Source organism: Ambystoma mexicanum, chromosome 5p (genome assembly GCF_040938575.1).
Source record: "Ambystoma mexicanum isolate Mex_15411 chromosome 5p, UKY_AmexF1_1, whole genome shotgun sequence".
NCBI classification, from domain to species: Eukaryota; Metazoa; Chordata; class Amphibia; order Caudata; family Ambystomatidae; genus Ambystoma; species Ambystoma mexicanum.
In genome coordinates this window covers 71,180,392-71,207,662 of record NC_090930.1, presented here as the reverse complement: position 1 = coordinate 71,207,662, position 27,271 = coordinate 71,180,392, and the positions used below count along the sequence as shown (strand labels likewise).

The 27,271-nt window shown below is 42.7% G+C and overlaps 1 protein-coding gene across 2 annotated transcripts in view; it reads right to left on the bottom strand.

Moving 5' to 3' along the window:
* LOC138480740 (phosphatidylinositol 3,4,5-trisphosphate 5-phosphatase 2-like) overlaps positions 1–27,271 on the bottom strand; it is a 767,550-nt gene that overhangs the window by 141,590 nt on the left and 598,689 nt on the right. For both annotated transcript variants that reach the window (XM_069612470.1, XM_069612471.1), the window contains 3 exons: positions 22,527–22,615; positions 16,438–16,525; positions 10,672–10,827 (listed from right to left, as the gene is read on the bottom strand). In XM_069612470.1, coding sequence (XP_069468571.1) covers positions 10,672–10,827; positions 16,438–16,525; positions 22,527–22,615 — 333 coding nt within the window. The remainder of the gene's footprint in view (positions 1–10,671; positions 10,828–16,437; positions 16,526–22,526; positions 22,616–27,271) is intronic.

Below are 27,271 nucleotides of genomic sequence, written 5' to 3'. Positions count from 1 at the left end.
GTGTGTTCGAAAGAACTATATCAAAGGCCAGAGAATAGCTTCTATTTAAATGACTAGAAATGGAAATACGTACAGTTAATGGGAGGTTAATATCAGACACTGCGGGTCAATTCACTTTCAGGAGTTATAGATACAGATATACAATGATTACTGTTTAGTGCACGGCCAAGGCTGGCACCATGTGTACGATCCATTGTACAACGTCCTGAGAGTGGTCACGATCCACAATAACCGTATCATCGAATCCTTAAGAGAATCTGTTACATCAAATTACACCCTGAGGAAACCACTCCAATGGGAAACTGCGGATAAGGAAAGGATTTCTAGCAAACTAATTAGCACATGTCTGCGTTGCATAGAAACCTTCCTTACCAGCTGAGAAGCAGATTTGGAGCAATTACAGGCCTTTAACAGCACAATGGAAAAAGCAAGGCTGCATCTAAACCTCTGTCATCAGGCCCCAGCGATATATAGAAATAGTTATCCGATACACGCAGGATTGTAAAAAAATGAAATCTTGTTTACTACAAATTGTAATAGAGCCCAACAGAGACAAAGAAAGTCAGGCCAAGCTGAGAAAACTTTACAAAACAACACTAACACACTTTAAAGACATCTAGAAGCAGCTGCAAAAATTAAAAACAAAATAGAATTTTGGCAAATTGCGTCCAATTGTGTCCCTTAATGTTGCCAATATATTACCATCGGCTTCCCAGCTTTACAAACCCCCTAAATCAAGTCGAAAATCCAGTTCAAGCAAACATCTTGCACTGGGAAATACTTCTATCTAATTACTTCCCGGTGCATTTTAGGGACTCAGAACTAAGGAGTGCTCTGTTTTCCACTCATGCAGGAAAAGCTCCTGGTCCGGGTCAGATTTCATTGGATGTTTTTAAGAATAATCATCTGATATGGGTGCCTGTATTTACTAAAATCTACAATTCAATAACGGCCAATAGCCAAATTCCCCGGAGCTGGAAAGAATCAATAGCAATACCTTTCTCTACGAAAGGCGATCGATTGGACCCAAGATGCTCCCGTCCGATTTCTTTGATTGACTCCACAGCTAAATGGCTAGGCGGGGTGGTTTCAATCGCATAATTGACTGTGCACGGGCTAATAACATTCTATCCGAAGAGCAATATGGATTTAGAGTAGGGGTTGGGGCAGTGGAGCGGGTGCTATACCTCAGGTGGACACTGTACAAGTGTGTCCGGGGACATGGATGGCCAGTCCACCTGGGGTTCATGCACCTGAGCTTGGCACTGGATAGTGCGAACTGGCAAAACTGGTGTCACACTTTGTACCCCCTTGTCATGCGCTGGCTACTGTTACATTTTGCAAATTTATCTGCATAAGAACCTCACCTTTTTAGTAAGACTAGATAGTAACTGTATGTGTTTGGACAAGCCTTGTGGTAATTTATTTACTTTCACATAACTCGGGATAGTGTCCAATAGTACGCTGAACTAGTCTGATCACATCATTCATTCGGCCATTAAATTTGCTCAGGCTAACAGTGCAATTATTAACGTTGGTAGCGATATGGGCGGCTTAACCTTTGATTCTGTACTTCCCATTTATCAGGCCAGGTCTATTGCAATCAGTGTGCACGGGGCTGAAGTGTGGGGGTTTTCCCCTCTGCCATTAATCTAAATCAAAGAAAATAACTTCTGACGATATCTCTTTGGAATTGTAAAAAGCGCCTCGACATATCTGTTACATCAGGAAGCTGGTTTGGATTATATAAGTGACCAAATTAGTCTCAAACCAAAATTATTCTGGATTGGACTATGGTCAAATCCAAAACCACCTTTAATACATGATATTATCAAATAATTACTGGCCTCTGGTAGATGTGCAAAAATCCCCTGTCTTGATCAACTGGCAAAGGAACTCAATTCCCTTGGCCTCCCTAAAATATTTTGTTCCTCGTCTAATATAGTGTAAAAGGACATAGGTTTGGTTCATTCGTGATACATGGACCCGAGACAGAATCAGCACTATAGTATAGAGATACAGAGGAACTCTGTTTTCCATTGGCTGTCATGAGGTAAAAGCTTATTATGTACGCTGGTTCCCGAGCCCGCGTAAGAGGAGTGTGTTATTCGGCTTAAGGGCTAATTACGTACCCATACCCACACTGCTGAGCCGTCGTACAGACATTGGTCGTCGTCTGAGTGCTCTTTGTCCTTGTAACAACAAATCCCAGGGCGACCTCACGCATTTTCTATTGTTCTGCTCGTTATCACAAAACCTTAGGTCAAGGCTAAATTTGCATATAAAAGAGAGCAATTGTAGAACAATTAATCACTCTAACAAATACCTATGCCCTGTGCCGAACAAGCAAGATACTCATGATGTCTATTTCTTTAGTGAAGGAGCATTAATACTGAACGAAGAATGCTGTCAGAAGAACTCATTTGTTTTTAGAACTTCTCTTTAGGGTTTTGATTGCTGTGATTTCTGTGTATAACTGTTTTTAATGTGTACTGTATACTCTTTTTTTTTTATTAATTTGATTTAGTTGCAATAACAACTTTACAAATTTTTTATAACTGACAATACACAAGTTAAGATCTGAGACAACAACTATTACAAAACACTTATGCATAAATAACATATAACAATTTTTACATAATTTCACATATGGAGATGATTTATCACCTCTTGAATTTATATGTTTTTAAACACATCAACTTAGACTCTTAAACTCCATGTGGAGTAAGAATAAAAAGAAAAATAACTTCTCAGCTACTAGATAAGAACCTTATTTGATTTTTTGTTATTATTTATAGGATTTAACACATACGGAAGGGCCAAATCAAGCAATCGCATTGTTGCGATCCTGACTGAAATCCTTCTGGAGCTAAAAATCTCGTGCCATATTTCATCAGGCGTAGGATCAGCAAGATTCCAGGCTAAGCATTCAGCTATTTTAAAACGTTGAAGTTCAAAGGCTTCGCACTGCATAATAATGTGTGCCAAAGTTTCAGAGATGGTTCTATTAGAACAAAATCGACAATAACTCAACTCTTTAGTTATGAGTCCTCGTCTTAGCAAAATTTCATTGACAGGCCATAAAATTTAGTCTAAATCGTAATATTTTATGTCTCAAACTCAATGATGGACATCTAACTAAATAGTCTGCCATTCTTCAGTATTCTTTATGACCAAATAACCTCCGCTTGAAGTCTTTTAATTTGGAGCATTTGTCTTGGGTCATGATCCAGTCAGCTTGGAAAATTTTGGTTTTTGCCCGGTTCGGATTGGTGAGTAGTAGATCAATAGAGATATTTGCCTCCACAAGGGCATCCAATACGTGAGTTCTCCATTTTAATGGAAATGAGTGGGATGATGTTAAAAGATACTTTGCTAATATAGCTAAACAATCTTGTTTAAATAGACCCATAATACATTTTCTTAGAAGAACACACATTTTCCAAGTGACCTGTGATTGGATTGATAAGAGACCAAGTTCAAACCTAAGCAACAAGCTAGGGGTGCTATTTGGTAGGTTAAGGAGGGTTTTCCAGAATTTAGCTTCCAATTTGATCAAACAATTAGGGGACCTGGGTAGCAAGGATTCAGAACCATATGTAATTATAGGAAGTACTTTATGCTGATAAAACCTCATTACCGGTATGCAGGTAAAATTTCCAAATCTGGCATGAATTAATCTTGCTTGGGAAATGAGACCTGTCAATTTGGATTGAAGCTTTGTCTCAATTATCTTCTCAGATAATAGGTTGTTGAAATCTACACCCAAGTATTTATATTCAGGAACTACCTGAAGTTTCTTATCACATATTGTCCATTGGAACTTGCTATGTGAGTGAGTTGAAAGCTTTCCAAGTGTAACAATTTGAGTCTTGGTTTCATTAATTGTGAGGTTATTTTCCACAACATAAGACTAAAGTGCAGTTAGTAGTTTTTGAAGGCCAGAGGGAGTTTGAGACAGCAGGACTAAATCGTCCGCATATAAGAGCCAGGGAACAACGTGATTACCCAGCTTCGGAGGATCTGATTGAGTTTTCATGAAATCATCAGCCATGTCAAGTAAAAATAAATTGAATAAGGTGGATGCAAGGATGCACCCTTGCTTTAAGCCTCTTGCAGTCGAGATAGATTTGGAAAGTAAACCCTCCATATTTAGTTTGACTTGTACAGAAGTGTTGGAGTGTAATAGTGTCACAATTCTTATCAAGTTTTCTGGACAGCCATATCGCACCAATTTCCGAATTAGCAGCACTCTGTCCACCGAATCGAAAGCCATGCGAAAGTCCACAAATGCTATGTAAAGTGGTTGCTTCCGCACGGCATACGAACATTTGATGGCATTGACAATAGTTAAATTAACAGCAGTGCCCATGCCCGAAACAAACCCAGTTTGAAAGGGGTCTCTTTGTTTAAACTGTAGAGACCAATTGTTTAATTCTAGTAAAATTAGCCTACAAATTATTTTTCCTGAAACATCAAGAAGGGCAATAGGACGATAACTCAACGGATTTTGCCTGTTGCCTTTTTTGAAAATGTGAATAATGATCGATTGAGTCCATGATGGCGGGATTTTTTGATGACTGACAATAAGTTGGAAAAGTGAGAATAGAATCGGTGCCCATAAGTCAATGTTCTTTTTTAGGATGGCATTAGATAGACCGTCTGGGCCTGGGGCTCGGGACATACTGGCTTTGTTGATAAAATAATAGATATCATCCTCGTCGAATTCAAGAGAAAACGGAGTAGATATCATATGCACAGTATCATCTGCGGTTGGAGCGGCATACAAATTTTCAAAATGTAGGCACCAATCAGATTCTAAAACACCATTGATGTGTGAAGATAGTTGGACGAGGTGGTGACTGAATTTAGCAGTTGCCATAGTTGTGCCGTGTTTTTATTTTTAATTTGAGTTAACATGAGTTCTCCATTGCTCTGATGTTTGGTGATTTTGTATTCTTTCAACCAATTTTTATAACTGGTCTTAATAGATTTCAAAGCCTGTGTTTTTAGAAGTAAAGGTAGTTTCAGGGCTTCTCTTTTTTGTGATCTGAATAGTGCTTTCCGAGTGCGAACTATGCTATCAGAGATTTTACTTATTTTGGTATTGGTGCTTTGTTGTGAAGCATTTAATTGCATCAGATTAAACAGAGATATTTTGCTTGGTTCAAAAGATGACTCAGATGCTTTATAAGATTGTAGATGGTCATAATATGAAATCAAAGATTCATCTGACCATTTGAGTCGATTTAAAGAATTATTAATTTTATATTGACCTTTGGATACATGTCTTGGTACAGTTGAAGCAAGGCATAGGTTGATCTTAAAGGTCAGAGGTCGATGATCGCTGTTTTGTGATAATTTGACAGCAAAATCATTGGAATGTGCAAACAAACTTCTCGAAACAAAAATATAATCAATAATGGCTGATTGTTTTTGCCTAAACCAAGTGTCATGAGGAGGCGAATCAGCCGTACTCGTACCATTTAGCATGATTAAGTCCCAGGATTTCATACATTTGTTCCACATAACTGCGCGTTCATTATCTTTCACTTTCTTCTTGTTTACAAGATGTAAATTTAGATCGCCAGCAATGATCAAATGAATAGTTTCATGTTTCAACATTGCATTCTCCAGAACAGATGTTAAATTTTTGAAAAACTGAGCAGATGTTATGCCTATAGGGTTCCAATATATATTAAGGCATGCAATCTTAATCAAGCTGATAGTGACCTAAGAGCATTGTATGTATGCGTTAGACGAGGGTGTGGAACAGAGCTGAATGCCTGCTAGAGAGTTCGAAGCCGTGAGCAATCCTGATATGGGTCTGCCTCTGGTTGCTTTTATAGCTGGATTGAGCAACACGTCATAATTATTCCACGTTGGTGTGGTGGAGAGCCATGTTTCTTGCAAAAAAATTAGATCGTAATCCCCCAATATGCTCTCCTTGTTGTTAATTAAATGAGTAAACCCTTGTGTGTTCCAGCTCACTACAGCTAGCTCTACAGACTCTTCATTACTAGCTAGTTATACTCTGGTCATGTGATTTTGTGCTTTATACATAATTTTTGTAAGGTCAGCAGGATTTCTTGAGGTGCAAGATTGAGAACTGAGTGCTGGTTTCAGGCAAGATTTAATTTGTCCTTGATTGTTTTCATTATGGGTGAGTAAAAATCCCAAGTTATACAAGTCCTGTCGCGCAGCCCAAATAATGTTATGGATGACTAATGACCGGGACCATATCAGAACTGTGTTGTTGTCGTCTGCTATTGGAAATTCAATTTGGTCAAGATCTTGTGAATGAATTTCTTGTAATGATTTCACGTCGGCAAAAAGTCTTAGGATGCTTTGTCGATTCATGTTATATGACAAACCTAAATCCTGTTGACATGAAAGTGTCACAGAATGTCTGTTTTCCACCTTTACTATCCGGGTGTTAGATAGCATTGATGTTTTGCCTGAAGAAGACTTTACATTTGGAACAGACTGCAAGCTTGTCCAATGTCTTTCATTAGCTTGTTTTGGGGAAGATACCTTCTGTGATCTGGCATTGAGTTGCCACAAACGCGCAATAGAATCTCTGATTTCATTCAGATCTGTTTGTAATAAATTATTGTTACTAGAGTGGTTTTGGCTCTTGTTTTCAACACCAGAAGGAGCGAAATCAGCAAACGAGACTCGCTTTACTGGGATATTTGTTGTTGCACTCATTTTTAGCGTGGTGTCAGAGTGAGTAACAGTGGAGCATTTAGCTGGGCCGTTAGTTATAATTGGAAAGATTGGTGGTTCAAACTTCCGAGATTCAAGATATAAGTCAATTTCGTGTCTTAAAGCATTTCTTGACGCTGCTATGTCTTTGCCAACCTCATTATTATCCATTTTCTGATCACCAGAGATGACTGGTATAGGATTCAAGAGCGCATCAGAGTTTTTGTCATGTGCAGATTGCTGTTTTTCAGCCAATTTAATGAGTTCATCTAGTGGGGGATGGTCTGCAATTTCTTTTGACGATTGAATAAAATCTGCTTGTTTATTTTTTTCCTCAGATGAGCTAAGGCAACATATTTTTTCATTATGAGACTCGCAGCCGCTGTCGATCTCATATTTGCTTTAGCAAGAGTATTAATGAATTGTTTAGTAGAAGAGTTTCCTGGTTGCTTTGCAGTTTTTTCATTTTTTGGCTTTTTTTTTGTTCTAAAAGTTTATTACAGTTCTTCTTTTTTGACTTTATTATGGCTTCAATAGCCACTTTCATGTCAAAAACAGAATACATAGGTTCGGATTTATGTCCACAATCTGACTTTTGTTCCCCTCGCAAGAGCGGGCAGTTCGCGTGTTGATAAGTGGAAGTGACTGTTGCAATTTTTTCTTTTATAATACCTTCAACAAACGGAATGTCCGATTTGACATTTTGTTGGCAATTAGACATATGAGAAGGGAGATGTATTTGTGAGTCCCAAATCACTTCTATGATTTCACAGTCAGGATCTTCAATTGTTTGGGTGGAAGCACAAACTCCTATCATGTTGGTTTTTAGATTTCCATCTTGTTTCTGAGCCAACAACTGTGTTATTTCATTTTGATGATCAATAATGTGGATCAATTTCTTATTTATGTCATTGTGCCTAGAGTTCGCAACTAAGTTGCGTTTCTTTTGATCTATTTCCATGGCTTTGATATTCTCAACCACATACTTCAATGAACCATCAACAGTTTCAAAAAGTTTCGCAAGCGCCATAAGGGCGATGTTCATAACTTCTAGAGTTAGCGTTGTAGATTTCGAAGAATTGAATACTTTTTCAGAGCTCAGAGCGGCGTTATTTAGCCTCCGTGGGGTTGGTGGAATGTAGGAAACATCTAGCGTAGATATGCTGCTTTCCGCTTGTTTGAACATCTCAGGAGATTTAGATAAATTAGAATCAACTGCTCTAAACGAGGTACTCACATTGTTGATATCTGAGATGTTTGTAATTTCTTTTAAAGTGTCAATCATTTTGGGGGCTCCTAAAAGTGGGTCACCTGATGAAACATTTTCTAGCAGCATACTATCAGTTAGTGGAATAGGCATTTCTGGTGAATTGATGTTTCCTTCTGCATGTATAGGAGTATCTGAAATAGGCACAGCATCTTTAGCTAAACACATTGTGGAATCGGCTGGCACACATACAGCAGTATCAGCAATAGTGCTTTGTAAACCAACCTTAGCCATACACATTACAGAGTCAATCGGCAAACCTTCATTTGATGCTAAAACCAGAGGCACAGATTCAGCAGGAAGAAGACTTACATCAGATTTACTCTTCACTCCAAACCCATAGTTCCGAATGTCAGCATTGTGTTTAATGGGCGTTTTCAGCTTTTCCTTTGTTTTCATTTTATTTTTAGGTAATAGTTGTTTAGGAGTTGAACACAACTTTTTTGCCGCCTTTGCAGAGGATCGTTCCTCTGGGAGCGCCTGGGATTCTGACATGATCCGTTGGCGTATATCAAACGGCATCTCCGTTGTAAGACGATATGGTTCGCTGGGTTTGCGAATCATTTGAATCCGCACACTACAAACGCCACACTTGGTGGAAAAAGAATGAAAAAAAAAGTGGCACTTTTAAAAGTGGTTCAGCTGAGCTACCAACTGAGTGGGTAGAACAGGCAACCCCGTATCGCCCCGGACGCCGCGGCGAAGCGGCAAAGTGGGACTTCACGGGCCTTCCACGGGTGCGCGCGCGCGGTGCGCGCGCGTTCCTGTTCTTATAGCCCGCCTTCCAATCAAGAGTGAAGGCTGTACAAACAGAGAGATTAGGCAAGTGTGAGTATAAATACGCTTTTAAAATAACTTAAAAAAGTCAATGTGGTGAAACAATTCACCTCCTGGATGTTGCAGTCCGTTTCAATAGCTGTAAAACAAGTGACAGTGATCCAGCTTGCAAGCGGCAGAAAAGCGACTCCGGGCAAAGCGGGACTTCACGGGGCTTCTACGGGTGCGCGTGCGCGGTGCGCGCGTTCCTTTTCTTATAGCCCGCCTTCCAATCAAGAGTGGAGGCTCCTGGATGTTGCAGTCCGTTTCAATAGCTGTAAAACAAGTGACAGTGATCCAGCTTGCAAGCGGCAGAAAAGCGACTCAGGGCAAAGCGGGACTTCACGGGGCTTCCACGGGTGCGTGTATACTCTTTTATGATGGTTTCTAACCTTCGAAATAAAGATTTGAAAGGTGGAAGAAATGTGATGACCTTGAGTATTATGCAAGGTCATTGAGGGGCCAGTGCGCCCTCACCCTGCCACTGAGCTCTGGAGCATTGTACAATACAATGATTAGGCCATTGTTAAATACATGATCCTTTTGCATGATGTCTTTGGTGCAGGAAACAACCGTTTGACAAACATAAGCACATTTAATCAAATAATATTTGAAAAATGGTCACTGTTTGCAAGCCAGCTTACTTAAAACTCAACATGAAAGCACCAAAAGATAACAGAAGCCATCAGAAAGGCAGAATGAATCACATAGACACAAGATGAACAAAATGTATTGTATGATGAATAAAACACAAAGAATTAGATATACAATGCCAATGACAAGGAAAGGCATTCCATGCAATGGCCTCTGGCCCAGGTAACAGATACGTACAAGTCCTTTTTGACCACAGATCCAGAGTTTTGCCCATCATCGACTGTTGAACCAGAAGTAACTTTGAATAGGCCTGTTCAGGATTCAGGATCCTCAGACCCTTCTCAACTTTATACAATTCACTTATCGATTTACTTAAATTTGTTCCCACACTTGCATTACAGACATCTTAATTACACCTGTTGTTTTAATTTTCGGTCTATCCCCGTCTTTCCGTAGTTGCTTTATTGACAGCTGGCCTGCAAATTTGAACAGTACATTTTACAAAGATCATTGGAGGTCAGTACCAGTACAGACCTCTGACATAATCATCTTGTTGCCTTCAACTGGTTTGTAGATACCACTTTTAACATTTCTGTCTATCTGTAATCAAGTAAAAATCCTCAAACCATGTGTTGGATTTTTGCCATCAATTTTCTGAATAGTTTGTTGTGTGATCCAGTTTCAGAGCCTTCACTGAAGCTGAGGTTGAGCAGATCATCTACAAGCAATAGGTCTAAAATATGTGTAGATTTCTCAAAGGGGAACATGAGACTTTAGTTTAATTCATTATTTTTGCCCCTTAAAATACTTTCTAGCAAAGGGCAGTGGATGAGAATTTCCAACGTCAGCTATTTTACCTGTTATGAATCATAGCCGCCACATCTGCACTTACCTAGACCTCTAGCACGACACATCTTCAAACATGTGTGATCATTCTGAACCTTTGAAATATCCAGCCCTAACAAAATTCATCAATACTGGAAGTGCTCATGTTACGTGAACTGTGATCGCTATCTTCAAATATCAGATGACTATTCATTAATTCATCTTTTATTACACGCTTAACACCGGAGACCAGTCTCTAAGCACAGGACAGGGGGTTGACCCTGTGTTGCTCTGTCTTGCTTCCAAGCCAAGCGTGTTGTATCTGACGTGTGATTATTTCCGCCAGGAGCAGGAATCCTTTCTCACTTTTGCAGCAGCCAGGAGAACCCCGGCAAAGCCTGGGCAAACTATTTTGCATTGCATATATTAATGCAGCACTACTGGGACAAACCACCACTTACCATACATTCGCTCCCGTGTACCACGCCGGTCCCTTGGGATGTGCACTTTCATGCAGCCGCGGATGGAGCCCGTCTCCTCCCCACGGTGCGAGAGGAAGGTCTCAAACTGCTGCGGCACACTGCTGAGCATAGAACGCATGGCGATGCAGCACTCCCCTGTGAAGAGCAGCAGGGAGTTAGAACCACATCAGAAGCTGGGAGCATTTGCGGTACAGTAGCCCCACAAGTTGGGGCAACAGCCTCACAAGTAGGGAAAATGGTATATGGGGACTGTATATATGGAGCAAAGAGACACTCCTAGGGAAAATGTACTGTCCACACATAGGACATAATCAATAACATGAGATGAACATGACGGCGTATATTGAAACATAGGCACAGCACAGATGAAACTCACACTATCTACTTTTAAACTAGGATGGAGGTTCTCCTTAAAGACCTGCATTACTTCAGTTTCATACTTCACTTAAATAGGGGTCTACTGAAGATTGGACAACATCCATTGGCCAAATCAAACATGGTGGCCGAGTTCCAAAAGAATCCTTTTTCTTGTCTAACAATCAAGGCAGCCATGGTACTTGACAATACAGTGGGGCTGGGGTACTGCTCCTACAAGGAATTCACATCACGCATAGGGTAATCTAGAGCGGCATCTACTGTGATGCAAAATGATCTTATATAGTGTCTTCCTGTTATTGCTTCGCTGTGCGTGGCTCTGTAAGAAAAGCTGAGATGGTCATTGGTGAACTAGTAGGAGAGGTGGATGTGGAACCTGCAGTGTGGATAGATTCAGGGTGGACTTGCCGAGTCCTTTCTATGCGTTTGGTGGAGGCACTTGGCAGTATACAGCGGTTGGGTCTGGTTAGCCACTGGTGTGTGTGGAGTGGTGATAGGTCTGAAGAGGATAGCGTAGTCATAGCTCGACTGGTGCTGATGTGCTAATGGCTAGGCCTGCGTCGACCCGCAGCTGTTTGCGTGGGATGTGTGTGTGTGTGTTTGTGTGTGGAGGGGTGATATGGCTAAAAAGGATAGCGTAGTCATAGCTCGACTGGTGCTGATGTGCTAACGGCTAGGCCTGCTTCGACCCGCAGCTGTTTGCGTGGGATGTGTGTGTGTGTGTTTGTGGAGGGGTGATAGGCCTAAAGAGGATAGCGTAGTCATAGCTCGACTGGTGCTGATGTGCTAACAGCTAGGCCTGCGTCGACCCGCAGCTGTTAGCATGGGATGTGTGTGTGTGTGTGTGTGTGTGTGTGTGTGTGTGGAGGGTTGATAGGACTAAAGAGGATAGGGCTAAAGAGGATAGCATAGTCATAGCTCGACTGGTGCTGATGTGCTTACGGCTAGGCCTGCTAGCTGTTAGCACATCAGCACGCAGCTGTTTGTGTGGGATTTGTGCGTGTGTGGTGTAAGGTGGTGGGAGATATTAGAGGGGAATGGGTTTGTTAGGGGAAGAAGGGAGCAGCCGTAGAAATCCTAACTCTGGCCTCCTGCAGACTTGTCCATTTTCAATTTCTCACATTCTCACTTTCAGTACTCCCTCTCTGTATCTCTACCTCTGTCTCTCTCTGGTCTACCAGTAGTCGCTATACCATTCTAGACACATAGCAAATATATAGCAAAAGTTGTGTGTAAGATAGATTTTCTAAATGCGTTAACACGCTAAAATCATCTAAACATTCACCCGCAGACGCGCTACTGTCCACCTTCCATTGTCATAGGATTTCCCTCAGAGCAAAGAGGATGGCCTTCGTAAGCCATATTTTCTCAAGTTTCTTCATGGAATTGCACGGGTTAGTTGCAGCCAGTGTTGACTGCAAGAGTATTGAACCCATGGGAAAGAATGTATCCTGCAAGGCCACGAGAAAGTGCTAGGCGCCTTGTGGCACGTGTTATCACAAACAGACGAGAGCAAGCCTCTGACCCCCACCCAGCATCTGCGAGTTAAAGCCCCTACAACTGCCCGAATCTCAAAACCCCTGAATTCTGAGATACCATCTGACCCCAGGCCACTGACTATAAACCAGCCAACCATAAAAGATCTAAGAGAATGTCCCTTATCTGCACTTTACAATGGCATGATTTGTAATGCGAGGTGCAGGAGGGATGAATTATAGCTCAAATGTGAGGGTGGAGGCCTTAGACACCAGATGACGCAGCTGGGATGAGTGAAATGTGTGCGGGTCAGAGTGACCTCGAGACTCCCCCTTTACCAGCCTATGATCACGCCAGGAGCCCTGTGTAATGATAGAGAAGCACTGTTAGAATAAAGCAACTAATTGTCTTTTTGACCTTGGTTCCCCGGAGACGATGAGCCCAGCTGACCCCATGTGATGGAAGACGGACGGACGGAGCTGGGGCCAATGGCCTGGCATCTCCTACAGAGCAGGCTGACCATGCATAGGGTTGCACCAACCAGCCACGCAGGTTTTTACTGTATATGAATGATGACGGGCCCCCTTTTAAGCTTCTGCTTGCACCCTTTTGGGCAGAACGCTCTTGGGCAGCAGAGTTCTTTGTTGGCATACCTATTTTTTGTATAATTAAAACTTGCAAGAATCTCTTGGCGTTTTATTGCCTAACAGTTTGTATTTTTTCTGCAGTGAGTGTTTAGGGGCATACCTTCAGACGCAATAGAAAAACAAAATGTGCTTACGCCTACAGCCCAAACCGCTAGACAGATTTTCACCATATTTGCGCTAGGAGTGGCGGCTTGTTCCCAAAAGTTTGCTTTTGTAGGTTTAGTGTAAATCCGTCCAGTAGTTTTTTTTAACGGTTAAAAAGTGGATAGAAGTAGATATAAATAAAATTGTGATGTCTGGGTCCACTAGGCAGACTCACTTCCCTATTCGGTCAGGGACAGCCCCTTGGACCAATCAGGGTCTGGCGTGATGTCCGCGGACATCGGACGTTCCACTGATTGGATGGTGAAAAGCAGGAGGTGCGTAATATGTTTGGAAACGGTTGCCATGTTGTATCCGCGGACATCGGTCGGTGTCTGCGGACAGCGCAGTGGGAAAAAAGTCTGGAAAACATTTGTGATGTCATCTTTCATGTGCTGGGTGTTAATCTTAGTAGTGCACGGTGGTGGTGGGAGTTGTTGTTTAGCTTGCCATAACTGACACATTTCTAAGGTTTGTCAGTTTTACTTGTAACCATAACGTCTCTTTTAACAATGTTTTTTCACTGAATTTCATAAGTTTTTTAATTGGATAATATGTCAATATATAATTAATATTCTATTATTGAATCATATTTAATAAACACACGTCTACATACATTTAATGCTCCATGCATTTCTACAGTGTCAGTAGAATGCCTTTTTCTAGCCTGATGCTTCTCCTGTAAGACCACATTCATTTTCGTTCAATGAAAAGGTAGAGTTCTATTAACTCAATATTTCTTTGTTTACATCTCAGATGAGTAAAAGGTTTGATCACTGGATCCTGGAGATCACTTGTCCTGGCAGTCCGCCAGAGGTTGCAAATGTGGTAACAGAACACCATTAACACCCAGCCTGGGGAAGCTTGCCAATCCTTTCCCTCCAACGCCAGGCGTAAGTGTGAAGTAAAAACCCACTTTTGGTGAGCTGCTGGCTTCCCCACACCATGGCTCTATTGTCTGCCTTGGCTCGTCTTATTTCCGACCACTACCCAAATTCCTGCTCTCATCCTCCCCATATCTACACCTGTGTCAGCACACTTACCGAAGCTATCCTTCCCCCAACCGCGACACCAGCTGCCGCAATCCTCCACCAACTCAACCGCCATAGACAGCGACAAGATAATCGCTTTCGAGTCGCTGTCACATCCATGGCGGCCATCTCAAATAGGGTGAACCTTTGGTTTGATGTAGTGCTGTGCCGGGGTGCTCGTTTTTTAGGGGGCGGGGAGATGATAGGCCATTAAGGGCTTGCAGCGCTTGCACCCTTGCTTCACTCAGGGACACTTTGGAACGGGTTGGCGAGCCGTTAATGGCCAAGCCCGCCCACATACGCTTATGGTAATGCCACATTCACCGAGGGACAAAGCAATATCCCTCCAAGTAAGCTGACATTACTCTCGAATGTAAGACTCAACTTCTGCTTAACCTTTGGAGTCAGCAGTTAGAATGGCCCTCACAACACTGACACACTCAGCCAGACATATCAGTTAATAAAGTCTTATTTACATGTCTTTTGAGGACTGGTAGAATTTAAACAAACACGTTTCAGGTCCTACACTTTTGTTCCTTTGTAGAAATTGACACTAGAATCCACTCAAGGTTTGTTCTTAAAACTTCATACATCACTTAATCCTGAGTATCACAGCTCAGTTTGGAAGCAGCGCCAACTCTTTAGTGATCAGAGCCCTGGAAACGTGTAATAGAGTGCAAGATATGGCCACCTGCAAGGTTTAGACCAAAGGAAACATAACAGCTTCAAGGAACAGCCTCAAAACAATCCCAACTTCTAGAAAGAAACCCAAATGAAAGGGCCATCTGGAAGGAGAGGCTCAAATCAAACAAAGCAGCTCCCCAGAGCAGGCTCCAAAACACAACTGGCTGCAGAAAAAGAACCAAACAACCGCGCCTGCTTACCAGCACTCGCTGAAACAAACTGACAGCAGGGAAATACCGAAAATAAAACCCAACTACCTCAAGAGACAGGACAAAAACAACCCCACATAGTTCACGATCAGGTTCAAAGCATTCCCAAGTAGCTACAGGAAAAGGACAACACAATCAATTACTCACAAGAACAGAAACAAAACAAACCCACCTGACTGCAGAAAAAGAACCAAACAACCCCACCTGCCTACAGGCACTCACTGAAACAAATTGACAGCAGGGAAATAATTAAAATAAAACCCAACTACCTCAAAAGACACAACCAAAACAACCCCACATAGTTCAAGATCAGGTTCAAAGCATACCCAAGTAGCTATAGGAAAAGGACAACACAGTCAATTACTCACAGGAACAGGAAAGAAAACAACTGCACCTGGCTGCAGAAACAAAAATAAAGGAAACCCAACTGCTTCAAAGCACATGACTAAAATAAACCCAAGAGCTTTCATGAAGAGAACCAAATCGGCCCATATGCTTCCAGAAACAGGATCAAAACAGGCCTACTTGCTCCAGTAACAGGGATGATTAAACAAAATGCCCAAATGTTTCCAGCAAAATGCTCAAAGGAAACAAGCCTGCTTCGAAAGCAGGGTCATAACAAACCCAAGGGATGCAGGAACAGGTCCAAAGTAGGCCTAATTACTTTCTAGCAACAGGCAGTATTAAAATGAAAGTACTTCAAATGATATACCCAAAACAAGATAACTGTTTACAAAAACCGAATAAAACAAACCCTGCCATATTCAGGACCAGGAAGAATATACCCAACGAATCTGGCTGCAGAAACAGGACGAAAAGTTTATAAACCAACCCAACTGTTTCCCGCAATAGACTCAATATCCTAAGAGGCTGCAAGAACAGAACCAAAGCAAAAATGTGGCTGCGGAAATAGGAACAAGACAAACACAACTAGCTCAAGAAAAGGACCAAAACAAACACACATATCTCAAGAAAAAGACCAAAACTAAACGTAACTAGCTGCAGGAAAAGGTTAAAACTGCTCCCGGTTACACGCTCAAAACAAACCAAACTGCTTCCAGTAATGGGCTCAAAACTAACCGAAGTTACTCCAGGAAGAGGCCAAAGACATGCAGGTCAAGCAAGCCAAAGGTATATACTCAGTGCCATCCTTTTGCAAGATGTCTGCGGCGTCGCACATACCGTATGACTCGTAGCTGTCGCTTGATTTGATCGTCAGGAGCAGGTGCTGGTCCAGAAGGTATTCCATGTCTGCTAGGATTGGGAACAGCTGAGAGATGACAGAAGGACATAGGGGGAGAAATTGAAGCAGTTCCTGCAGAAAGGCGGTGCCTTTTACAGAACTCCAGGGACTCCACAACAACACACACTGGATGCAGTAACAACCACACACAAAAAGAAATGCCAAAACATGCACTTAACACCCCAAACAATGAAGCTCTCACTTATCCAGGCGTAACCTAGCGTACCATGGGAAACGATTATCAGGGGTGTACATCAGCCAGTGGAGAAACAATAAGACAATGCTGATTTCAGAATCAGCATGCGAGCACGCATAAACCTGAAGACTTGGGAGACACCCTCTCCTCTGACTTATCCAGGCGTACCCTAGCATACGGGTCCAGTGATATTTAAGTCATGGGAAGCGATTATCAGGGTGCACATCACCCAGTGGAGAAACAATAAGACAATGCTGATTTCAGAATCAGCAGGCAAGCATGCATACACCTGAAGACTGGGGAGACACCCTCTCCTCTGACTTATCCAGGCGTAACCTGGCATACGGGTCCAGTGATATTTAAGTCATGGGAAGCGATTATCAGGGTGCTCATCAGCCTGTGGAGAAACAATAAGACAATGCTGATTTCAGAATCAGCATGCAAGCACGCATACACCTGAAGAGTGGGGAGACACCCTCTCCTCTGACTTATCCAGGTGTAACCTAGCATACGGGTCCAGTGATATTTAAGTCATGGGAAGCGATTATCAGGGTGCACATCACCCAGTGGAGAAACAAAAAGACAATGCTGATTTCAGAATCAGCATGCGAGCACGCATACACCTGAAGACTGGGGAGGGTGTGTGTGACTTAGATATTCCAACGCCCTGTGCAAAAGTACTACATGCTTAATGGTAAAGACGTCCTAAGTCAAGGGGACTCAATATCACTGTGAAAGGGGTGGGCAGCGGAAGGTAGGCAGGAGGAATACTGTGTTAGCCAGACCAAAGTTCTTGAAACCAAACAAATAAATGAACTGTCTTGCATGGATTAAACCTGTATTAAGCTAATGCATATGGTTGGCTGTTAGCTTTTTGTAACAGATACATTTCTTCCACCAGGTAATTGACAAGTGAAGCGCACATTGCCTTTATAGAGAAGAGATGTCTACACAGATTTTGCCATCAGTCCCTCTGCAGGATTTTAGAGTGAATTAAAATGGTGACATCAAAAAGGGCTCCATGCTTGGCTAACACCATGAGCCTCAAAGCTGGGTAAAAAAAAAGACTAGTCTCAAACCTTATGAATCAAGCATTCCCTGAACATGACAGGAGATCAGATAAACTTTAGATGCATCATCACTCTAGTATCTCAGGACAAAACCGAAAAAGATAAAAGTCTCCATAAGAGATCACTGATCCAAAACATGAAAAACATTTCTACTGAACATGAAAAGAGGACAGGAACACACTAGATCCTCCATAATAACTCATCACACAGACTTGAAACAAACCTCTCCTGAGCATGACACACAACGAGAAACACCTTTGATGCTACACCATTTGGGTCCATCAGCCTGTAAACATGAAACGAGGTTCACTGTAGCAGGAGACGAGAAAAGGAATGTGCTTGGATCTCTATAATTCGTATACATATTCCCGCAGACAAAGCGCAAGCTTTGCTTGAACCTGAGATGACAAGAAACACCTTACAAAGCTGCAGAGATATAGAATAAACATTCCCTGACGTAAAACCCAAACCCTAAAAAGGAGGTTGAGGGGGTCAACCATTCTTATACCTTGGCCAACACATGTGAAGGAAGCTTCACTGAAAAATTGAAAGAGGACGGAATCACCTTCGGAGATCTATGCAATCCCATCCCAATTGACTGTCCTGACGAAGGCCTATTCATTTTACAACTGCTCTCTATGGCCGAAACACATCCTGTCGACTACTTTAGAACTATATAGTGTTTATTCGTACACTCTGAATCATCCTCATGTATAGAAAAGGCCTCTTGAGAGCAGAAAAAGACAGAAACGCCTTGGATGGCCTCCCATTTTCTAACTTCGAAAATTAAATAAGCTTTGTCTGAACAGGATAAGGGGGCAACTCCCTTAAGAGATCTGTCATTTTAATAGCCCTGTAGACATTGACCAAGCATCCCCTGAACATTATAATAGAAGCGCCGTAAGGGGGAGAAGGCAACTCCATGATATCGTTTGATAACACACACAGAACAACTTTACGCTGACCAGGAGAACGGAATAACAGCGCAATCAGGGAGAGCCAGGAAATGACTCTTCTTGTAGGAAACTCTGCATTATTTAGAGGTGGAGGACCTCAAACATCATCAGGAGGACCAAAGTCCTTGATACTTTTACAAATAGACCAGACTAATATTGCAGGATGTAGAGGAAGCTGTCACCAAGCCACTTGCTTCAGAAATCAAGTTGTGAATGAGGAATGAGGATAAAAATAAAGAGTACAAATTGGCCAACTTTATTATTCAAGAAAAAACATAAAAGGGATCCAAAAAATAAATAAATAACGAGAGCAGTATGGTTAAGAGCAGGTGAGGAGGGTGGAAGTGAATTACAAGGGACTTGAAGGAATGGGGTTTTGCCCCATTTTCTAAACCCCACATTCCTCTCGGTCTCTTTTCATGACCACAGCGCCGCAGTGGCCGAGCATCGAACGCGGACAGAAGTTGAGTTGCCCGAGCAATTCAGTCACATGTCTTAAAGTTCTTCCTCTCCCGCCAAACAACTACGAGGATCGAGGTGACTCAATTTGCTATCAAGTCTACCCTGGCCCTCATACGTCTTCTTTCAAGTCAACACAGTAAGGTTATGGAATCCTCATCTCGGGATTGGAAGATTTCCTCAAACTACGCGAGGCGTTAGAAGATGACATCGTCTCATCCGTCAATAACATGTCTGCATGAGCACTCACTAAGAGAAGAAGGACTACCTGCTGATGCCTTGAAAATGATATCTGAAGAATTCCATGTCCCTTAAATGTCACCTTTTGCCCCATCCCGCTACACATTGGAAGTCTCTGTTCAATCTTTCTCTCTATTTTGATGTCACATTTTCCTTACTCCAGTGCATCTATGATGTCACACTTTCCCTACTCTAGTGCATCTGTGATGTCACACTTATCTTACTCCAGTGCATCTATGATGTCACACTTTCCATGATGTCACTCTTTCCTTACTCCAGTGCATCTATGATGTCACTCTTTCCCTACTCCAGTGCATCTTTGATGTCACACTTTCCTTACTCCAGTGCATCTATGATGCCACACTTTCCTTACTCCAGTGCATCTGTGATGTCACACTTTCCCTACTCTAGTGCATCTGCGATGTCACACTTATCTTACTCCAGTGCATCTATGATGTCACACTTTCCATGATGTCACTCTTTCCTTACTCCAGTGCATCTATGATGTCACTCTTTCCCTACTCCAGTGCATCTTTGATGTCACACTTTCCTTACTCCAGTGCATCTATGATGTCACACTTTCCATGATGTAACTCTTTCCTTACTCCAGTGCATCTGTGATGTCACATTTTCTTTACTCCAGTGCATCTGTGATGTCACTCTTTCCTTACTCCAGTGCATCTATGATGACACACTTTCTTTACTCCAGTGCATCTTTGATGTCACACTTTCCTTACTCCAGTGCATCTATGATGCCACACTTTCCTTACTCCAGTGCATCTGTGATGTCACATTTTCTTTACTCCAGTGCATCTGTGATGTCACACTTTCCTTACTCCAGTACATCTGAGATGTCACACTTTCCTTACTCCAGTGCATCTGTGATGTCACACTTTCCTTACTCCAGTGCATCTGTGATGTCACATTTTCTTTACTCCAGTGCATCTGTGATGTCACACTTTCCTTACTCCAGTGCATCTGAGATGTCACACTTTCCTTACTCCAGTGCATCTGAGATGTCACACTTTCCTTACTCCAGTGCATCTGTGATGTCACACTTTCCTTACTCCAGTGCATCTGAGATGTCACACTTTCCTTACTCCAGTGCATCTGTGATGGCACACTTTCTTTACTCCAGTGCATCTGTGATGTCACACTTTCCTTACTCCAGTGCATCTGCGATGTCACACTTTCCTTACTCCAGTGCATCTGCAATGTCACTCTTTCCTTACTCCAGTGCATCTGTGATGTCACACTTTCCTTACTCCAGTACATCTGAGATGTCACACTTTCCTTACTCCAGTGCATCTGTGATGTCACACTTTCCTTACTCCAGTGCATCTGTGATGTCACATTTTCTTTACTCCAGTGCATCTGTGATGTCACACTTTCCTTACTCCAGTGCATCTGTGATGACACACTTTCTTTACTCCAGTGCATCTGTTTTGTCACACATTCCTTACTCCAGTGCATCTGTGATGTCACACTTTCCTTACTCCAGTGCATCTGCGATGTCACACTTTCCTTACTCCAGTGCATCTGTGATGACACACTTTCTTTACTCCAGTGCATCTGTTTTGTCACACATTCCTTACTCCAGTGCATCTGTGATGTCACACTTTCCTTACTCCAGTGCATCTGCGATGTCACACTTTCCTTACTCCAGTGTATCTATGATGTCAGTACATTTATCCCTGTCCCTTTTTTAATTCTTCTATTTGTTTTGTCCCTTCCACGCCTGCTAAAAGGAAACTATGCGCCCTTCATGTAGAGAAGTTCAATCTGCTACTTCTTAGCCTCATATGTTCTGGAGATGTTCCTCTGCAAGTCCTTCTCTCGTATTCATCCCATTTATACCTTCACGTCCCCTTCTCTCTTATAGGCACATGTAAGAGCTCCCATCTCTCTTTATAGATTTGTGAGGCTGACCCACCCCTCTTCACACTCTGGAAGCTGTCTTTATCCTTTTCAAGATTCTCCTCCATACTGGATCGCAGTGCTCAAGATGAAGCCGCCTCTGAGGTTCATACTGCGGGAACAGAACTTTCTAGAAAACCTCCACTGCCACAGAGGGTCCAAACCTTAGAGTAGATCCTATCCAAAGCGGCAAATCCTGAAATTAGAGACAACGCATAGACATACAACTACGATGAGTACACATAATTTCCACAATGTTTGAGGTCTACCCTGCTCCTTACAGGAGCCATTCCTCACTTGGCAAGAGACCGCCCTCCTCTACCCATGATTGGTCCAATGGCCAGCTGCTCCAGAAGAAGATCCTGTGCTAAGGCAATCCAGGGTCCTCTGTGGCTGTGGCTCTAGTGGCCATAAGAGGTCAAAGACATACATGCATACACACACACACACAAAACACACACACACACATACACACACAAAACACACACATACACACAAAACAGACACACATATACACACACACAAAACACACACACAAAACACACACACACATACACACACACAAAACACACACACAAAATACACACATACATACACACACACACACACACAAAACACACACACAAAACACACACACCCATACACACACACACACAAAACACACACACATACACAAATACAAAAAACACACACACATATATACACACACACAAAACCCACACAAATACACACACAAAAAACACACACAAACACACAAACACACACAAAACACACACACACATACACACACACAAAACACACACACAAATACACACACACACAAAATACACACATACATACACACACACACAAAACACACACAAAACACACACCCATACACACACACACAAAACACACACACATACACAAATACAAAAAACACACACACATATATACACACACACAAAACACACACACATACACACACAAAACACACACAAACACACAAACACACACAAAACACACACACACACATACACACACACAAAACACACACACAAATACACACACACACAAAATACACACACATATGCACACACCCAAGCACACACACACATACACACACATACACACACACAAAACACACACACATACACACCCACTTCCATGTATCATGGCTCCTTGTCTCTTTCTATGGTTCCAGCCCTTACCTGTGGAAGTTGCTTGCCTGACCAGCCCAGCTTCAGAAACCCGGTCACCTCACTGCTCTGTGACGTGTTCTCGCCGCTCTTCTGGTATTCTGCATGAAAGCAGCCATGAGGGAACAAGTTGAAGGAGGAGATAGACAAAGAGAGCATGTAAATATTAAAGAAATCATAATAGTATATTTATTGAAATGAGAAAGAGGAAGGCGTAGGAGAAAAGGGAGGCAAAGTAAGAGACAGGGTCAGACTGGTTAATTATAATTATTATAATTGGTTATTTGTAACATGCTTAATACCCAGAGGGTAAAAGCAAATAGGGGTATTTCCAAGCATGTCAGTGCATCTGAAAGATGATCAGGGCGGACCCAAATATACTGAACCACAGGAACACTTTAATGTAAATGCCTAGGTAAGGACAATAGACATAAAAATGCAGTTAGTGTTACATATTTCAACAATGTATCCCAGGAAAGTGAAAAAACGAAATGAAAAAACAGATATTAACAAAACATAAATACATAAAATCTTTGTACAGTCTATACACAATCATAAAAGTAGATCACAGCCCCTTTACATTTTGTGGGGGTCGTGTAACAATATTCAGGCTGAGTTAGTCAAGGAAGTGAAGAGTGTAGGAATAAGCACTATATAGTTCTAAAGTAATCAACATGATTTGCTAGGGCCATAGAGAGTGCCCCTTGCACGATCATCACAGGATATCCCATTCTATGGGATCCCATCCCAAATGACTGTCCTGATGAAGGCCTATTCAACTTTTGCATTTTACAACTGCTCTCTATGGCCGAAACACATTGCGCCGACTACTTTAGAAGTATATAGTGTTTATTCCTACACTGTTCACTTTACTAACTAACTCAGCATGTGTATTGTTACACAACCCCCATAAAATATAAAAGGGGCCATGATCTACTTTTATGATTGTGTATAGACTACGAAGAATTTATGTTTTGTTAATATCTGTTTTTCATTTTGTTTTTTCACTTTCCTGCGATACATCATTGAAATATGTTACACTAACTTAATTTTTATGTTTATTTTCCTCACCTGGGCATTTACATTAAAATATTGCTGTGGTTCAGTATATTTGGGTCTGCCCTGATCATTTGTTTATTATACATATGTGTTCACCGGGATAGATCACGGAATAGCCAGGCACCCTTTCGTTTATATAGTGTCGCTGACAGAGCATCCAGGTTAGGGCCCTACTCTTTCACAATCACTACTGGCATGCCATGGGGTCCCATGATTTCCTTCTAGACCAGTTACCTTCATACAAGAGAAGGAATTTAGGACAGGAGTGGGAAAACAGACACTTTTAAAAGTTAAAGAAACACAATATTGCACAGTAGGATCACATTCAGGGAGCTGGGATGGACCAGAGGAAGGGAAGTCAAGATGTCAGAAGAGAGAACAAAAGAGACTAACAATAGAGGCAATGGAAAGGTTCAGATATGGAGAAAGCTACACAATAAACATCAAGAGGGTAAAACCACATGCCATGGACAAGGGTGGGCAATCGCATTGTAAAGACCAGGGCTGGGCAAATAAGGTCACCCCAAATTAATAAAGCCATGGTTTGGCCCAGAATGTACCTTGCTGACTAACTGCAAATCACCCCCACTTTGCATCAAATGTCTGATTAAAAAGAGCATTGATTTGTATATATGCAGTTAATAAGCAATGATCGAGTTGCAGGTAGCAAGACAAGAGTCTTCTTACACCCACTGTATTTCCTCAGCACTTGCCTTGGTTGACTCTCCTCCCTGGAGGCTCGGACTTACCATGCATTGCACTTCTCCCGTTGCTCACCCATGAGCGCCGCAGCACCTATCCCATTCCATCTCCTTTCTGCACTTGCACGTTCTGAACACTCACAAGGCATACTAGGTTCGCCCCCTGCCCCCAGCCACTGTATTTAATATGTCTTTATGTATTTAATTGTATTAATTGTTCAATTGTTTCACATCCCTTTGTCCCCGCCCTGATTCCCTGTGGGCGCTTTGAAACAGTATTTACTTTCTGTATAAGCACCCTAACAAGCAAGCAATAAATAAATAAATAAAGAGGGGTCTGCGCCTGTCAGATACAGAGATGGTCACAGGGAAAGCTGCAAGTACTAGATAGAGATTGAGAGTGCTGCAGGTGACACTCATAGAGGACGTGATTCAGAGTAATAAAGCTCTATACAGCTGTCACTTAGAGGGAACCCAGAGATCACAAGCACAGAGAGAACTTCAAATTAAACAGACTGCTCCAGATGCCCAATGCAAAGAGAGCTGCAGGTAACTGGCGCGAAAGGGCTACATGTAAAGCTGCATGTAAATAGAGCGAGGAGTAGGTGTGGCGGACACAGGACGGGCTGCAGCGGACAGAGAAAGCTGCTGGTGAATAGCACAGGTACCTGTAGCTAAAAGTCAAAGAAAGAGATGCATTTGAGAGACACAGATGTGACAGGCAGGGAGAGCAGCAGGTGAGACACACAAATACAGCAGGAGATGCCCAGAAGTGAGTGCAGCATGTGACTTGCACATAGAAGTGATGTCACAAGGGGCTCAAATAGAGGCTTCAAGGGAAAGGCATAGAAAAGTGGCACGTAGAAACTGTGCACTACAACTGACAAGCGCAGAATTCTGCAGATGAGAGATACTGGGTAAACTGCAGGTGACAGGCACAGTGAGAACTGCAGGTGAACTGCAGGTGACAGGCACAGAATTATGCAGGTGATAGAAACTGGGTAACCTGCAGGTGACAGGCACAGTGAGAACTGCAGGTGACAGGCACAGAATTATGCAGGTGATAGATACTGGGTAAACTGCAGGTGACAGGCACAGTGAGAACTGCAGGTGACAGGCACAGAATTATGCAGGTGATAGATACTGGGTAAACTGCAGGTGACAGGCACAGTGAGAACTGCAGGTGACAGGCACAGAATTATGCAGGTGATATATATTGGTTAAACTGCAGGTGACAAAGTGAGAACAGCAGGTGACAGGTACAGTGAGAACTACAACTCCCAGGCACAACATTCTGCAGGTGATAGCTACTGGGTAAACTGCAGGTGACAGGCACAGTGAGAACTGCAGGTGAACTGCAGGTGACAGGCACAGAATTATGCAGGTGATAGATACTGGATAAACTGCAGGTGACAGGCACAGTGAGAACTGCAGGTGAACTGCAGGTGACAGGCACAGAATTATGCAGGTGATAGAAACTGGGTAAACTGCAGGTGACAGGCACTGTGAGAACTGCAGGTGGCAGGCACAGAATTATGCAGGTGATAGATACTGGGTAAACTGCAGGTGACAGGCACAGTGAGAACTGCAGGTGACAGGCACAGAATTATGCAGGTGATATTTATTGGTTAAACTGCAGGTGACAAAGTGAGAACAGCAGGTGACAGGTACAGTGAGAACTACAACTCCCAGGCACAGAATTCTGCAGGTGATAGGCACTGGGTAAACTGCAGGTGACAGGCACAGTGAGAACTGCAGGTGACAGCTATAGAATTATGCAGGTGTTAGATACTGGGTAAACGGCAGGTGACAGGCACAGTGAGAACTGCAGGTGACAGGCACAGAATTATGCAGGTGATAGATACTGGGTAAACTGCAGGTGACAGACAAATTGAGAACAGCAGGTGACAGGTACAGTGAGAACTACAACTGACAGGTACAGAATTGTGCAGGTGATAGCTACTGAGTAAACTGCAAGTGATAGGTACAATGAGAACTGCAGTTGATAGATACTGGGAGAACTGCAGGTGACAGACACAGAATTCTGCTGGTGATAGATACTGGGTAAACTGCAGGTAACAGGCACAGTGAGAACTGCAGGTGATAGATACTGGGAGAACTGCAGGTGACAGGCACATAATTCTGTAGATGATTGACACTGGGAGAACTGCAGGTGACAGGCACAGAATTCTGCAGGTGAGAGATACTGGGAAATGTGCAGGTGACAGGCACAGTGAGAACTGCAGGTGACAGGCACAGAATTATGCAGGTGATAGATACTGGGTAAACTGCAGGTGACAGGCACAGTGAGAACTGCAGGTGACAGGCACAGAATTATGCAGGTGATAGATACTGGGTAAACTGCAGGTGACAGGCACGGTGAGAACTGCAGGTGACAAGCACAGAATTCTGCAGGTGATAGCTACTGGGTAAACTGCAGGTTTCAAAGTGAGAACAGTGGGTGACAGGTACAGTGAGAACTACAACTGCCAGGCACAGAATTATGTAGGTGATAGCTACTGGGTAAACTGCAGGAGACAAGCACAGTGAGAACTGCAGGTGACAGGTACAGGGAGAACTGTAGGTGACAGGCACAACATTCTGCTGGTGATAGATACCGGGTCAACTGCAGGTGACAGACAAAGTGAGAACTGCAGGTGACAGGTACAGTGAGAACTGCAGTTGATAGATACTGGGAGAACTGCAGGTGACAGGCACAGAATTATGCCGGTGATAGATACTGGGTAAACTTCAGGTGACAGGCACAGTGAGAACTGCAAGTGACAGGCACATAATTCTGCAGGTGATAGATGCTGGGTAAACTGCAGGTGACAGGCACAGTGAGAGCTTCAGGTGACAGGCACATAATTCTGCAGGTGATAGATACTGGGTAAACTGCAGGTGACATACAAAGTGAGAACAGCAGGTGAGAGGTACAGTGAGAACTACAACTGACAGGCACAGCATTTTGCAGGTGATAGCTACTGGGTAAACTGC